Below are 15,000 nucleotides of genomic sequence, written 5' to 3' on the forward strand. Positions count from 1 at the left end.
CATTTTGAATTATTCTCATGCATTCCTTTGAAACCGCTCTGGATTCTTGCCGACATGGAAAGATGTGGTTCATGACCTTGGCTCCCAGTAGTCAGCGATGCGGACGAAGGGTCAAATTTCTTTTAACGCACATGCTACGAGACTCTTCCCTTTAGTGAATTATATTTCCATCGTCAGGGCCCATTTTCTCGGCACTCATGAGCCTTCCCCGAAATGCACAAAAGTTACAGTAATTGAATCCAAACCTACCTCTGGTCGGAGTAGCAACTTTGAAGAATTTCTGGAATATGCATAAACCCAAAATGGCCGCTAACGAAAGGTTATCAAAAGTATATCGCCAATATTTTTAAAACAAGTCGTTCATGTAGTGATTCCCAAACTAGGGGCAATTAAATCGTCTCTATAGTTGACTAAAAATAACGAGTCTGAATATATAAACGAATAAGTAAATAGATCAATTGGTAAATTAATTAATACAGACGTAAACACACCAACTTATATTTGATTTAACATATATACATATATATATATACATATATATATATATATATATATATATATATATATATATATATATATATATATATATATGAACCATACAAAAACTGAGGGTTCTCATATTGTTCTTTCATTTAACTTAACTGAAGAGAGATTAGGTTGGGCTAATAGTACTTTCATATTACCAGGGTTGACGCTATGCAAGAGTCTGAGAGCTCTTGTGACATAGGAATGATTTTGGCGTTGACATCTAACCTTTTCGCATGTGAGGAAATGTTTACGGTATAGCTGGACAACAGTAACCCGCGAATCTACATTTCTGAGCATGCAATCAGTCCTACTTTTGAAAGAAGCAAGGACGAATATTTTACTGTACTGATTATTTTCCGACAGGTACACAGTATTTTGGAATATGATATCCAAGATGGCTTTTGATATCTTAGGGTGGGTAGTGCGGTGTTCTAGATATCTAATATCAGTACGAATATGCATGAAATATCCGAAGTAGGAGGAATGAATCTGGGATTAAAGTTAACCGTCTGCTGAATTCCTGTCTTGCAAGAGGTGTCACGTTTCCCGTAACCGATGGAAAAGATGCCTATTGTATCATTATTATTATCATTATTATTGTTATTATTATTATTATTGCTGTTATTATTATTATTGTTGTTGTTGTTTTGTTGTTGTTGTTGTTGTTATTATTATCATTATTATTATTATTATTATTATTATTATTATTATTATTATTATTATTATTATTATTATTATTATTATTATTATTATTATTATTATTATTATTATTAATATTAATATTATAACTTATTGATATTATTGTTCTCGTTATTTTGTTCTTGTTATCGTTACTATTTTTATCATTATTATTACTATTATCACTATTACTGTTTTAATTTATTCCATAATCATGAGGTATGCAGTGTATACCCAATTAATTACAGTCCTCTATCATTAGAAGTGTGTGCTGGTATGATGAAGTCAATTTCATTTTTATTTGTTAAAGATGTGGTGCAGTACCAGGAATGCATATTTGTATTCTGATTTTCATGTTATGGAGATATTTATGTACTAAAGTAAGTGTATATATTTGTATTGCTTTCACATTTGTTTCAGTATTTCACAGACCTCTGTGTCTTTTGATGGTCTGTATCAACAGATCTTTTGCATGACAATCAGACTCTGCAAGTATCGACTGACTGCCTGGTGGTGGTTACCTAATCCTATCATATTTGAGAAGAGTACCAATGAGGCAATCCCGTGCAAGCGTGTACACCCCCTTGCATGTTTTAGCTCATGCAGTTTTACAGGTCAGTAGGTTGGAACTTACAGGGTCAGGACCGGTGGAAAAAGACAGCTGTAAATATTAACCTCCTAACATCATTGCTAGTCATTTCCCACTGCTCCTTTTAAAACATACAGATCATTATTTTTTATAAGTATCCCTTTAATTGAATTAAAAAACGCCATTGCCGTTTTCTACGATGTGTTCATGACGTGAAGGAAAATGTTATCGTGAGGAAAACGTTTTGACGTGTTTATCTTTGGTGAGGCAACGTATTAATTTGCTTTTAGACTTATTTAAATGATTGTAAGCTTGGTTAAAACGTATGTTAGTACAAGTCAATGGGGATACTAACAACACTTTCTGTATCTATTTCTTAGGGGCGTTTGCAAATGGTTACTATTCGTGTCTCTTATGGGTTGTCTTGCAAGAGCCACTGTTGGTAATGTACTTTTCATTAATATTCTTAAGCATTACAAAACTTATTTTAGGTGTCTTTTCAGATGTCCCCTATGTAATGCATGATTCTCTGCACAATATCCAATATTGCCATAAAAGAACATAGATTTATAATAGTGATTTAAGAAAAGGTTCATCATGTATGAAATTATGAGGGTTTGTGCCTACTAAAACCCCTGATAAGATTATTTCCATATGTTACAGGAGTTTACTTTGTCGTAGAAATTTGGACATTTGTTAATTTATTGCCAATGCAATATTTAATTAACCACTGAGATACAGGAAGGGAAGGAAGTGTGGCAAGTTTAGTTATTTTTGACAAATAAGTTTATTTTTTATTACACAGATAATGGTAAAGTGAATATGAGGCAGTTCTTATACACCCTCTATACTATAATAAATGTTGTAGTTTATGTAGTTTTATCTTGTCAGTATATTTAAATGCAACACAAGAGTCATGTGAAGCAGAATGTAAAATATCCTAAATTTGCAATTTGAGAAGGATAAAAGGATAATGTCAGCATATAGTTTATTACTCAGTCTATGAATAAGTATATTTTAACAATTTTATAACCATAGTTTCAGACAAAAGGTGTAAATAGAGTATACTTTAGCTACATTCTCATTTCTGATTGCTAAAAGTCTTAATAATTGTTGTAATGTTAGAGCAACTTTCAGATTTATTACTTTTTTATGGGTGACGAAGGGTACGACGAGATGTTTTGACAAGGGAGTATGGGGATAAAAAAAAAAAAAATGGAACTTAATTGGTATATGTCAAGGATTAACAGAAAGGACAACTTTGTTATGATTCTACAACCAGTAAATTGTTTTAGTGGTGTGAGCAGCTTATGGACAAAGAAGTAATATATATTTATGATTGCAGATTTAGGATCTAAAGCTTCCTAGACAAAGAATACAGGGGTAAAATGTCCCTTCTTAACTTAATACCACTTATTGTATAAACATAAACATCAATGAAGTGCCAGAATTGTAGTTTTATTTAGTATACAGTGTCATGGAGAGGGGGGCTTAAGTGGCGGTAAGTCCGTGCATCTAAATTGGGGGTCATCCAATCAGAGAGGGAAATAAGAAAGTAATTTCGAAATTTATATTTAAATCAAATAAAGTGTTTTTTTCATGTTTTATCTGTCTTCACATATTCGAAACATCTAGGAGATATTTAGGAGACGAAGACTGAGGTCCAAGGTAGGGAATCACCCCTACCTTGGACCGTGCGCTGAAAGATGAAAGGCTGGCTTTGTGTCAGTCCTGAATGGCCTTCATAATTTGTCTGCTATTCCCTCTTTACCCTTTGCACTACCATACTAACCTTTAGTGCTCTCTATAGACTTTATCTAACATATTTTATCCTAATTGTTAATGTATTTTTTACCTTTTTGCCACCATACATTGTCATAATGCTGTATGACCTTTTCTTTCCCAGAGGCTTCGTCCCAAGTTTCACCTTATTACTCTATTTTGTATAGGCCACAAATTACCGTAGATGTTGACATGTCAGAAATTTTACAATAAATGAATGATAAAGACCTCTGCACCCCACTGGTAGTATAGACTGCCATATTATGTGAATGTTTCACCCCAAGTTGGAGTAAGATCCTTTTGCTTCCATTATTTACCTTTTTTTCCCCACCTATGTCCCATTAGGAAGTCAGAATTTTTGCAACAGAAAGTTAGAGGATTGAAGACCTTCATTGTATGAAATAAAACAGCATTGATTAGATTTTTTAGTATTGTTATACTTATAAATTATTGCAGGATTCTCAAGAAGGCTGGAGTATGAGAAAAATAGCATGGTGCTCAAAGAAGTCTCCGGTGCAGAGTCTTCACCTCAAAGTTCAACTCTGTGATTGGATATAACAGTAAGATCAAAATCCAGAACTCAAGGTAAGATGTTTTGCTTTATTATATTTGATTGCTAAGATATGATTTTGTGCTGTTGCTATGAACAGCCTTGACTTGCAGTGTTGTAGTTTGCAATGGTAAATACAGTATTTTTATTCAGAATATATCATGAAAACAGAATTCCTAAGCCACTTTTTCAAACAGAAAATTGGAATAATTTGTCAATACCTTTTCTGAAGATAGAGGGAAGAAATCCTATATTTACTTGCAGTTTTGATTGATCATTTTTGCTCATTTGGAATAAGGTAAATCAGTATGGCCGTATCTAATTGAAAACCTAGTAGTACCTTGGGAAAGGCTATAAAATTAAGTATGAAGTTTCCTAGGGGATTTTTAATCCTCTCCTCCAAAATATTCACAATATTTCCCTGGACTACAAAAAAGACTGTGTGTGTCTTGTATTTTGTCTTTACACTTTTAACCTTATCTTATTACTCTTGAGAAATCTAAAATAGATTTTGAAAATCTCTGGCATGATTTATTGCATTTATTAATCCATATTTCTCCTCATGAGGTGTTTTGCCTTTTTGCATTCTTATTTGGGATCAGGCTGTTGAAAGAAGACAATATAACCTTGTTCTAGACAAGAAGATAATGCAATATCATTCAAGAATCTCTCTTATTCTGAAAGCAGTTTGAAATTTAAAAATGAATGTTTTGGACATTTGGGTTTTTAATTGTGTCAGATGATTGATATAACCTGCATATTTAATTTTAAAAGATTAGATGTATTCTTCAGTTCGTATACAGACTATGCATTAAGGGGACCGTTCCGGGAAAAGACCACCTTTCCCTACTCATTTCATCATAAAAAAAAATTGGTTGGAGATAACTCATTGATTCTTTTTACATAACATAGAATATAGAATTGCACTTCATATATAATTGTGATCTCACATCCCCATGGGGTACATAATGTGGTCCACAGTTTTTTCCTGAACAATCCACAAAAAATTCATTTGTTAGATCTATCATAGCCTAAGGCTGTGTAATAGTCCAATTTTTTTATTTCCTTTTTTTTTTTTGGCGGGGGACTGGTTGACATTTTTTGACATTTTACCATAGAGACAACTAATCTAAACCAGATAAGAACCATTTCTTTAGTTTTTATTATTATTTTTTTATTATTATTTTTTTTTTTTTCGATTTTGAAAAAATGGAGAATTGTGGATGGTGATATCAGTACAAAATATCCAAGTTATAAAGTCCTAGCGTGAATACTACATGGTGATTTGGTGTTTCTAATTTTTGAGGAGTGTCATATGTTTGTAAACATACACATAAAGCTAAAACAAAAATTAATCATCCTTATTTAGTAGGCGTACATTCACTCTTATGTCTAAAGGAATAAAATATATTAGTTACCCTACAAACCGTTTTCTTTGATGATTGTCAATATTAGCAGATTGCAAAGGGAAACGAGTGTAGAACTGTTGATTAACCATTTGCACTCATTGTCTTTAATAAGAAGTGCATAAAATCATGTAGACGCCTAGGTGTGGTGGGATATTTGCAAATGTATGGTACCTAAAACCTACGGTAACGTCTAAACGTATTATTTTTTATCGGAAACACATGCAACAGATGTGATAGCTCTTTCAAGTCTAGACGAAGACTGCACACAAAATCGAGATCAAAATTCCATATAGTTTTTATTTCAGAGCGGATATTACTGAGTACTATCATCTTCAATATGAAATAATCAGTATCTCGCTTATACATCCGAAGTTCAAAAATCTGATTATTTGGTGACCTTCGTAGTGAAGTCCTTTTCACACTGTTAATGACCAATTTCAAATCAAATCAAATTTACCAATGCCATAATGTACCGACCATTGAGCGAAATGTAACAGAAATATTTCAATCCTTACTTATAACACTATGTTCAAACATTAGTACTTCGTACGTGATATACCTACAGATTACATCGGAACCTACAACATATTACCAGGGAAGCTTGATAGAAGCATATTTCATGTATAAAAGGACACAAAACTTATATTAATTTTTATATATATTTCACAAAATATTTCATCATAAATCACGGTGATATAATTTTTTTCTGATATTTGTATAAAAGTGTTCCTTGAACATTCATGAACTCATATCTATGCACAATGTCATAATCAAATGCAGTATGCACAATTGCAGCAAGCAGAAGTCCACATAGGTGTACTTGGGCGCTCATTAGGGACACATCTTCCCAGGTGTTCAGCGGGTCTTGCATCGGCTGCAGGACAACGAGCCATAGCAGGCGTTTAATATTCATTTAGTAGTTTCCTCATCCATGTGCCTATACTATGTGCTAGCTAACTCAATTGGACCCCATGTCCCCCTTAACTCATTGGTCATAGATGATGGATGATATCACATCAAATCTGAAGTCTTTGCCGTGATTGTTAGGATGAGGTCTTATGCAAACTACCAAGATTTAGATATTCCTCCAGATGTAGAGAGGCATGTGCAGTGGAGTGGGCATCCTTGCACAACTTTACCAAAAATACTTCCCCTTGTTATTGGGTTGAACCCAGTATCATTTGTAGAGCTGCTGAGCTGCAATCTCCCGATGCTCACTGCCAGGTGTATGATTCCATCGTCCTCATTGGAGAATATTATGTTGCTAACAAATAAGTCAAAATGAAAAGTCTTCTTATGTTATTTTCAGTATGTTTATTACAGAATTATAAAGTTTTCATCAAAACAAGCTATATGTAGAAATTTCCTGAAGTACCATACTGTAGGGATTATTAGTGCTCTATACAGCAATGATGAGCTGCATTCAATACAGCCCAGTCCCTCACAGTCAGTCCTGTGATGTGCAGGCCTACGATGCATATAAGTGAATGCTTATATATTCTTTTTGTTTGATTATATTTGCATTTTATTATATTTCTCTTAATGATTTCTTTTAATTGTTATCAGTTTACTGTTGTGTGAAGCTTTCAGTGACACAGTCCCATAATTCTATTTTCCATAATTTGCCTCTGGTTAACATAATCATGAGATTTTCTTTCATTGTTATTAATGAGAGTTTAGAAGTGTTATATTTCATTATGTACTTGTTAGAACTTGTTTATAAAAGTTTGTGTATATATGTCGTATTGATTACAAAGTTATAAAGAAATTGATAAAACAGTTAAGCATAAAAGAAATCATGGGTAGATTCTCCACATTATGTGCTATTATACCTTTGTAAGTCATGTCTGTATTATTATTATTTTTTTTTTAACTAATATCAGATTTGTTTTCTTTCAGATGCCAGCACATATGGTGACAGAAAGCCTCCTTGAACTGTCATTAAATGCAGTTTGTGGTAATATAAAAGAATTGATTATGATTGGTAACCGTTTAGTGGACTCTGCAGATGATATATTAACAGAAACTGAGAGTGAAGTTGATGAAGTTCTTCAAAAGTCAAAAGATATGCCATTTTATCTTGTAGGACATGCAATGAAAATGAATGAGCTGAAAGATGCTCTTGACAAACAGGGAGATTTTCAGGGTACCATAACAGAATACATTCAGACTCTTCCCCCTGTATTTCTTAATGAAATATTCAACAGATTGCTCAGAGATTTAACTTTAATTCATGTTGATGAACTTGAGATAGAGGAGTTTCTTAAGGACAGATGGTCATGCATAAACAGAATAAGATATCGTTTTCACTTGATTCTTAAAAGTATGTTCAGATCAAAAGTGTCTGTAATGAATCTAAGTCCCATTTCAAATTATTTGTTTAGAGCCTTAGGTGAGTACCTTATTGATAATGAAGATTTCATGGATGATAAGACTCTAGAATTAGTAGAAGAAAAGAGACAGTGTGTTTTCCTTCCTGCATTAAAAAATTGTGAGCCCTTTCTTGACAATCTAACAACACTAAGCCTTCAGAATATGGCTAATGGACCTTTGATATGGATGATTAGCTCAAATTGTTTAAAATTATGGCATTTAGATATCAGTGGAGATCTCTTTGATCTACGGCGTTATTACGTAACTAAAACTAATGATGAAGATTGCGGAGCTGTAGACAAATATGGGAAGAGACTATATGAGAAGGCAGAGTTTCTAAACTCTCTCTGTTCTCTTTATGGGAATGATGATCGGTATCATGATACATATGGAAGGGTTGAAGGCTGTTATGTGCTTAAATCCCTAAAGTTACCAAATGTTAAGTGGGAAAGAGAAGAAGAAATACAGTTACTTTGTGAATCCTTCAAGCTCTTGCAACAGTTACCAGAGCTTGAAGAATTGGAGGGAGTCGACTTACTTCATACCATGAGTAAGCTAAATCAGTTACCTTACCCACCAGTCATGCTGAAATTAAAGAAGTTCTCTAACAAACCAGGGAGTACTGTATTTAAAGTGGAGCCAAACCAACTGAAGAATGTGCATTTGCCACTAATTAAAGAAGTAGAATTTGTGATCAGCCCATCTGTACCACTTGCAACAATTGAGATATTTCCTAACATGAGGCATCTCAATCTCACTTCTTACAAAGATAATAGCTCCTCCTTTAATGACATTACACAGTATCTGACAAACCTGCAATCATTAAACATGGAAGTAATGCATGAGTTGTCAATTAAAGATCTCTGTGAGCTTGCAGAGCATTGCCCTTATTTAGAATCACTGAAATTAACTTGTCCTGCTTTGAAAAATGCACTGCAAGAATTCGATGTAGACACTGAAGAAGACAAGACTGAAGAAGATTCCCATTCACCAAGAGCCAATATTGATCAATCACAAGGAGATACATATGAATGCGAAGAACCATCTGATATCCTGAAAATTTTTCGCACTTATTGTAATAAACTTATAAACATCATAAATTCTTTAGAGGATAATGATGTGTATGTGCCAAAGCTGTTAAATTTAGATGCCCTTCAATTATATGGCATGCAGTCTGTTGATGTAGCAGCATTATCTAAGTGTGTGAAGGGGTGCCCTAATCTCAGTACCTTAGAAATTGGTATTAAAGGAAAGGATGCTAATTGTAATATAGAATTTGATGATAATCTTATAGGGCGAGTAGTTTATAGATTAAAGAATCTTGAAAAATTTAATCTCTTTGCAGACTCAGGTTTTGGGCAAACCTTTGTATTTAAAGGTATAACTGGGATGTCAGTTGGGTATATTTTAAACTTCTGCAGAAATATGTGTTCCATAGGCACATTAGTAAATTGGAATGTATCTGTTGATGAAGTAAAATCTTTGAATGATTATTTCAAGACAAATAATTTTGTCTTAAGACTAGAATAAAATTCACACTTATGTTTTATACCAAGACTATATTTTCATATAAAGAGAATGATATCTCATTTTTTTTTTATAAATTTTGTTACATATCATGAAGTACAAATTAACATTCTTGGGACCATTTCCAGTAATAACTAGAAGCATTATAGGAAATTTGTGATTCTACACATAATAGAATATTGCTAATGGCCGTAGATGTTCTTGTGTGGGTGGGTGGGTAGGTTGGTGGGTGTAGGTGTAGCCTTTGATCTGTTATGCAGGATGTGACAAATACTGTTTATTAATGATGATTAAAGTTATAGCCTTATCCATGGGCTCCTTAAGTGGCAGGTTAAGGAATGCGACTCATTTATTGGAATAACCATATGAAATTGTTGCTGCAGAGCAACAAAGTACAATTTTCACCATAAAGAAACATTTCAATAATAAATTTTCCATTCACATATTCACCTTTTGTACCTTTATAAACAAACAAGTTTTGGAAATTAATAATCATCTCTTAACAGAATGATAGCTGGACATATCACTCCTCAATAATTGTGGCTGTCTCTCAAGACTTTTAATTAATTTTAAACCCACACCTTTATATGGTCCCACAAAATTGCAGCTTCTACCAGAAAATGAACCAGACCACATCTCTAAACCTGTCATTGATATCTCTATACTTCTTGCAGAACTGATTTTTTTTTTATCCTTTGCATGCACAAGTTATCAAGGGTTTATTTCTTCATAAGGTTTGCTTTATGAATTAATTCATTAAAATATCATAAATAAAATTACATAAACAATTGAATCAAATATAAATAGATTTCAATTTTAAAATGACAGTGCATCTTGTGAAAGTATTTTAGAACAGTATTCAAACTTATTAACATATATTGTTATAATGCTAACAGGTACACTTAACTAAAGATATGGTACATCTCTTGAAGCTATGAATATATATATGTGCTGAAGCATTTTCAGGTGCTGAGGGAATTGTTGTCTTGAGTTTTCATGCTTTTATTGTGCACTATGTGATATGTTGTGATAATATATAGTCACCTACTTTGATGAATCCTTATATGCTTCTTGGTGTCTTAGTGTGCATAGGTGAATTCCATCTCTAATTTTCAGCTACAGGTCTCTAAACATCGGTCAACCCATACTTAAAAGTTTTTAGTGACACTATTGGAATTGGAAGTGTTCATTTACATCAGAATTAAGGATAATAGATGCCTCTGTTATGTAACTGTATCAATAACAGAATATGAAGGCTAAAGTCTCATAGATACTACAGAGATAGATATATTATTGCTAGGCATTAGCATTGTACCAAAGATATTAATGAATATATTAATATGTACGTATGATTTCATCATTTTTGTGTTGTAACAAGTACAAATAAATATTAAACAAATGATATCCAAACACAGATCACTTGAGCTTTATGTCCCATTTTATTTTGTAATTGATAAAACTAAATCAACCATTTTCAGAGAGAGGTTAAAATTCCTGAGAGCAGCCACTCAATAGGTGGCAGTGTCAGTCATATTATCCCATTAATGAGACAATTTGGTGTTATATACTGTGTACAAATATCAAATGATTATATTATTGGCAGCAGAAACATCTAAATATCCTATGATATATTTTCAGTAGCAGATGATTGGATTTCAGTCAGTTTATGAAATTGCATACAGTCAGTTTATAAAACTTTACTATGAGTTTTATTGGAGTATATGGTGCACATACATTATTTTGTGGACAGTAGGCCTAATTAACAGATAATTTATTCTATGGAAGTGACTTGGACAGTACTTTGAAGGTTACATCTTTGCCAAAGTCAATTGAGGACAGCGAATTGATACCTGATGACATTACATGCTTGACTTATGTTAAGACATATGCTTTTGAATTTATATAGAATATTACTAAATAGCTTGGAGGATCAGAGTTTAATGTAGGTCTCAGGTTTAGAAATATATTTTACATTTTATTTTTACCATCTATCAAGAAGATTGTGTTCGTGTGAGCAAAATAATAGCATTAGCTCTAATATCCAGTATAATTTTAATATTAGTATCCTTTGATATTGATAATGATAAAAATGATCAAAAGACATTATTGTTATTCTTATAAAGAATCATTGATGTAAGATTAACAAGAGGACTAATGGTGCATACAATGATAACCACAGTAATACTAAATAGTGATAAATCAAGTGCACTCCAAGGCAAAAAGGAAGTACCGTACAGCACTTCCTAAATATTAGCCTGGATCAAGGAGGCAAAGGCCCAGATTGAAAACATAGACAGTGGCATACTTGTATCTTTGTCCTACATTGAACAGGTAGCAAAGATATTGGGTATTACAAAATGTTTAGTTGATACACACACAAACAAAATGTTTAGTTGATACACACAAAAAAAAGCATTAGTCCAAAACTGTTTTATACACCCAAAGACAGTTTTCACTCTGGGTTATTCAGATTAAAGTATATTTCAGAAATAGACCGACAAGACTAAGCACTACATACTCAAAGAAAAAATTGATTCCTCTTATATATATACAATTCTATAAATATACTTCATATGTTTTGAAGATATAAATCATATTATGTGGAAAGAAGACACTATTAAATGCTAAAATTATATGGCAGCATTTTCTTTAAGCAATGTACTAAAAACAGTCTTTATTTTTTCTTGCCTCTCCAGGGCAAATCCACATGCAGTATGGCTTCAAATGCCTCACGTATTCAGTTTAATGAGGTGTCGGTCGGTTTCCCTAAAATGACTTTGGCTATGATGCCACTTCCACAATCAAGTGTCCCCATTACTTTTTGTCTGCTCAATTTTGTAACTTGGACATATGCTGTACATACACAAGATAAAATCTTTGAACCATGATAAGTTACTCGTACAAACTAGTTTACTACTTATTGTGCTCCATGCTTGGTCTTGATTGTGTCTGTTTAGTTTATATTTGCTACAAAACAAAGAAATTATGATGAATACGTTGTATTTGTGAAAAATAATATCAGCCTTGACCTCCTGGATACTTATCCATTTTATCCCTCCCAATACCTTGCTCAGATTAGGAGACAGAGATTAGAGCCCAGTGTAGGGATTGCCCCTACCTTGGGCTTCAGCCCTTGCCTCAACTAATTTTGCTTGGTCTTTTCTTCTCGTCCTTTCCTCTTCTGTATCTCCTTCATCCTCTTCTTTTGTTCCATTCCTAAGGTGTGAGAACTGTACTGAAAGGATGAAAGGCTGGCTTTATGAATTAGATTTTGATTCTTTTCAGATACCTGCCCCTCCTTTGACTATGGCTCCGACCACTGATACTAATAACCCCTCCTTGACGTTTACTGACAACTCTATCCATTCCAAACCACCCACCCAGGTCATTACTCAACCTCCAGAGTACATCCCTTCCTCTCTTCCAACATTCTTTTCTCCATCTCTACTGCACAGTCTTCTTCAATGGCTACCCCGCTTCCCTTATTACTACTCTTCTTCCTTATTGTCCTCCCTCCCACTGAACTATTTCACTCCACAGCACCCCCTCTTCCTCCTCTTCCCTCCTCCTCCTTTTGCCTCATCCTCTGGAAGCCTTTTAAGTACTCTCTTTGGCTCAGCCAAATGTGATCGATTCTTTGTGATCCACCACCCCCACCCCAATGCCCCTTACTCTGAGAATACCCTTCTCTTTCAACAGTGCCTCCAGAAACACGTAGGCAAAGTTACCTTTCACAGTCGTTCCAATTGTTCACATCTTGTCACAGAATCCCAAGCTCATGCACTGTCTACCCTAACTGACCTTACTTGCAAACCCATTCCTGCTGAACCTCACCTCTCTCTTAATACCTGAACTGGAACTGTTTCTATCCCCCTACCGATTGTCCCATGTAAGATAAGTACTTGTCAGACTGAAAATTACCTGCCTACCTGCCTTGCTGATTATGATGCAGTGGCAGTACAGTACTACACTATTCCTCCCAGAGGCCAGTGTAAGTCCCATGTCAGTATTGCCAAGATTAACTTCCATAGACATGATCTCCCCCATGAAATTGATACTGGTAGATTGTCCTACCGTGTCCGACCATATCAACCCCTTCTCCATCAATGTCGGAAATATTGGCATTTTGGCCACCCTGCCAAACACTGTCGTTTGACAGCCCATTGCCCTCAATGTGCCCAAGCTGGTCATGACCGTTCAAATTACCCTGCTCAGTCAGGTACATGTGCTAACACTGGTGACTCCCATAAAGTATTTTATAAGAGCTTCCCTGCCTGTAAGCTTGAATGTAAGGTAGCAGTTCTTAAATTCAAACCATGCCTCACTCTACATGAGGCTAGACAGGAAGAATGACAATGAGTTTTTTTTCTCTCTGCCTACATCTCTGCAAGATGTTTCTGCATCTCCCTTAGTATCTCTTCCCTCTACCCTGAACCATCCTACCTCTACTCTCCCTATCCCACAGTCAAATCCCTTTTCCATTCTAAAGCCAGATACTCCAGTCTCTACCACATCTCCAATACCTATCCTTCCTCCCCTTCACTGTACATGTCGCACCAGATAACCTAAACATTCTACTCCATCTTCACCTTCCACACCCACTCCTACACCCTTCTTTTCTTCTGCTCCTCGAACATCTATTCCCTCTTCTCCTCCTCTATAGAGAGCCTTTGTTTCTCAGACCTCCCTTTTCACATCCCCTCCAGAAACTCTTGAAGACATCAAAAATTTCCTAGACAGGACCCAAGAAAATGTTCTGCTCCCGCATTCACCCTCCAGTCCCTCTACATTCAAAGTATTTGCTGATATCAATCCTTCCCCACAAGTTCCCTCTACCTCTCTTCCTCCTACTCTTTCCCAACAAACCCCATTCTCTCCTCCATGTGCACCATTCCCTTTTCATTCTCCATTATCCTTACCTCTCTTGCCTGAATACTCTCCTGCCTGGGTACTCCTACCTGGGTACTCCTACCTGGATACTCCTGATTCCTCTCCTCCTGATGCTCTTCCTGATACTTCACCTCCTTCCCCATTCCCCTTATCTCATCCCCCAGACTCTTCTGCTACTTCTCCAACAGCCACCTCTACCCATATTTTCTGTTGATTCTTTCATAACAGCTCGTTATCCAGTTCTTCCTTCAAGCAATGTTACTATAGCTTCTCGAACATACCCCATTCCATCCAATGGCCCTGTCCTCTTAACTCTTTCCTTTATTAATCTCTGATTTACTTCATTTGCACCCCCTCTTTACCCATTTTCCCTATCATACTATCGTGTACTATAACCTTTGACATTTAACACTCTTTAACACACTAATCGTTAACTCATTTACCATTTTCACCACAATACTTTACTATAGTACTATATGACCTTAGATGTCTAGCACATTTATTTGTTTCAATCATTAACCATCATCCATTTTATAGTATCCTCTCTACAATGCTTGTTGAACTTTTTGTGTTCCTAATGTTTAACATTGTACAGGAGAACAAGACTGCTTATTATCTTTAAACACACCAAGTATGAAGAAATCCATTGTAATATAAACACTGCAAATTACCTA

The 15,000-nt window shown here is 34.7% G+C and overlaps 1 protein-coding gene across 2 annotated transcripts in view; it reads left to right on the forward strand.

Moving 5' to 3' along the window:
- Nucleotides 1–1,698: 1,698 nt before the first annotated feature.
- The window catches only part of LOC113830148 (uncharacterized), a 13,828-nt gene continuing 526 nt past the window's right edge, over nt 1,699–15,000 (forward strand). The window contains exons 1-3 of one of the 2 annotated variants that reach the window (XM_070142297.1): nt 1,699–1,820; nt 4,034–4,162; nt 7,436–15,000. The exon at nt 7,436–15,000 is cut by the window's right edge and continues 526 nt beyond it. In XM_070142297.1, coding sequence (XP_069998398.1) covers nt 7,436–9,439 — 2,004 coding nt within the window. In that variant the 5' untranslated portion in view covers nt 1,699–1,820; nt 4,034–4,162 and the 3' untranslated portion in view covers nt 9,440–15,000. Of the gene's footprint in view, nt 1,821–1,981; nt 2,058–4,033; nt 4,163–7,435 lie in introns of those variants that run through there. The other variant, XM_027383352.2, reaches the window with a different exon arrangement.

This window comes from Penaeus vannamei, chromosome 29 (genome assembly GCF_042767895.1).
Source record: "Penaeus vannamei isolate JL-2024 chromosome 29, ASM4276789v1, whole genome shotgun sequence".
In the NCBI taxonomy this organism is placed as follows: domain Eukaryota; kingdom Metazoa; phylum Arthropoda; class Malacostraca; order Decapoda; family Penaeidae; genus Penaeus; species Penaeus vannamei.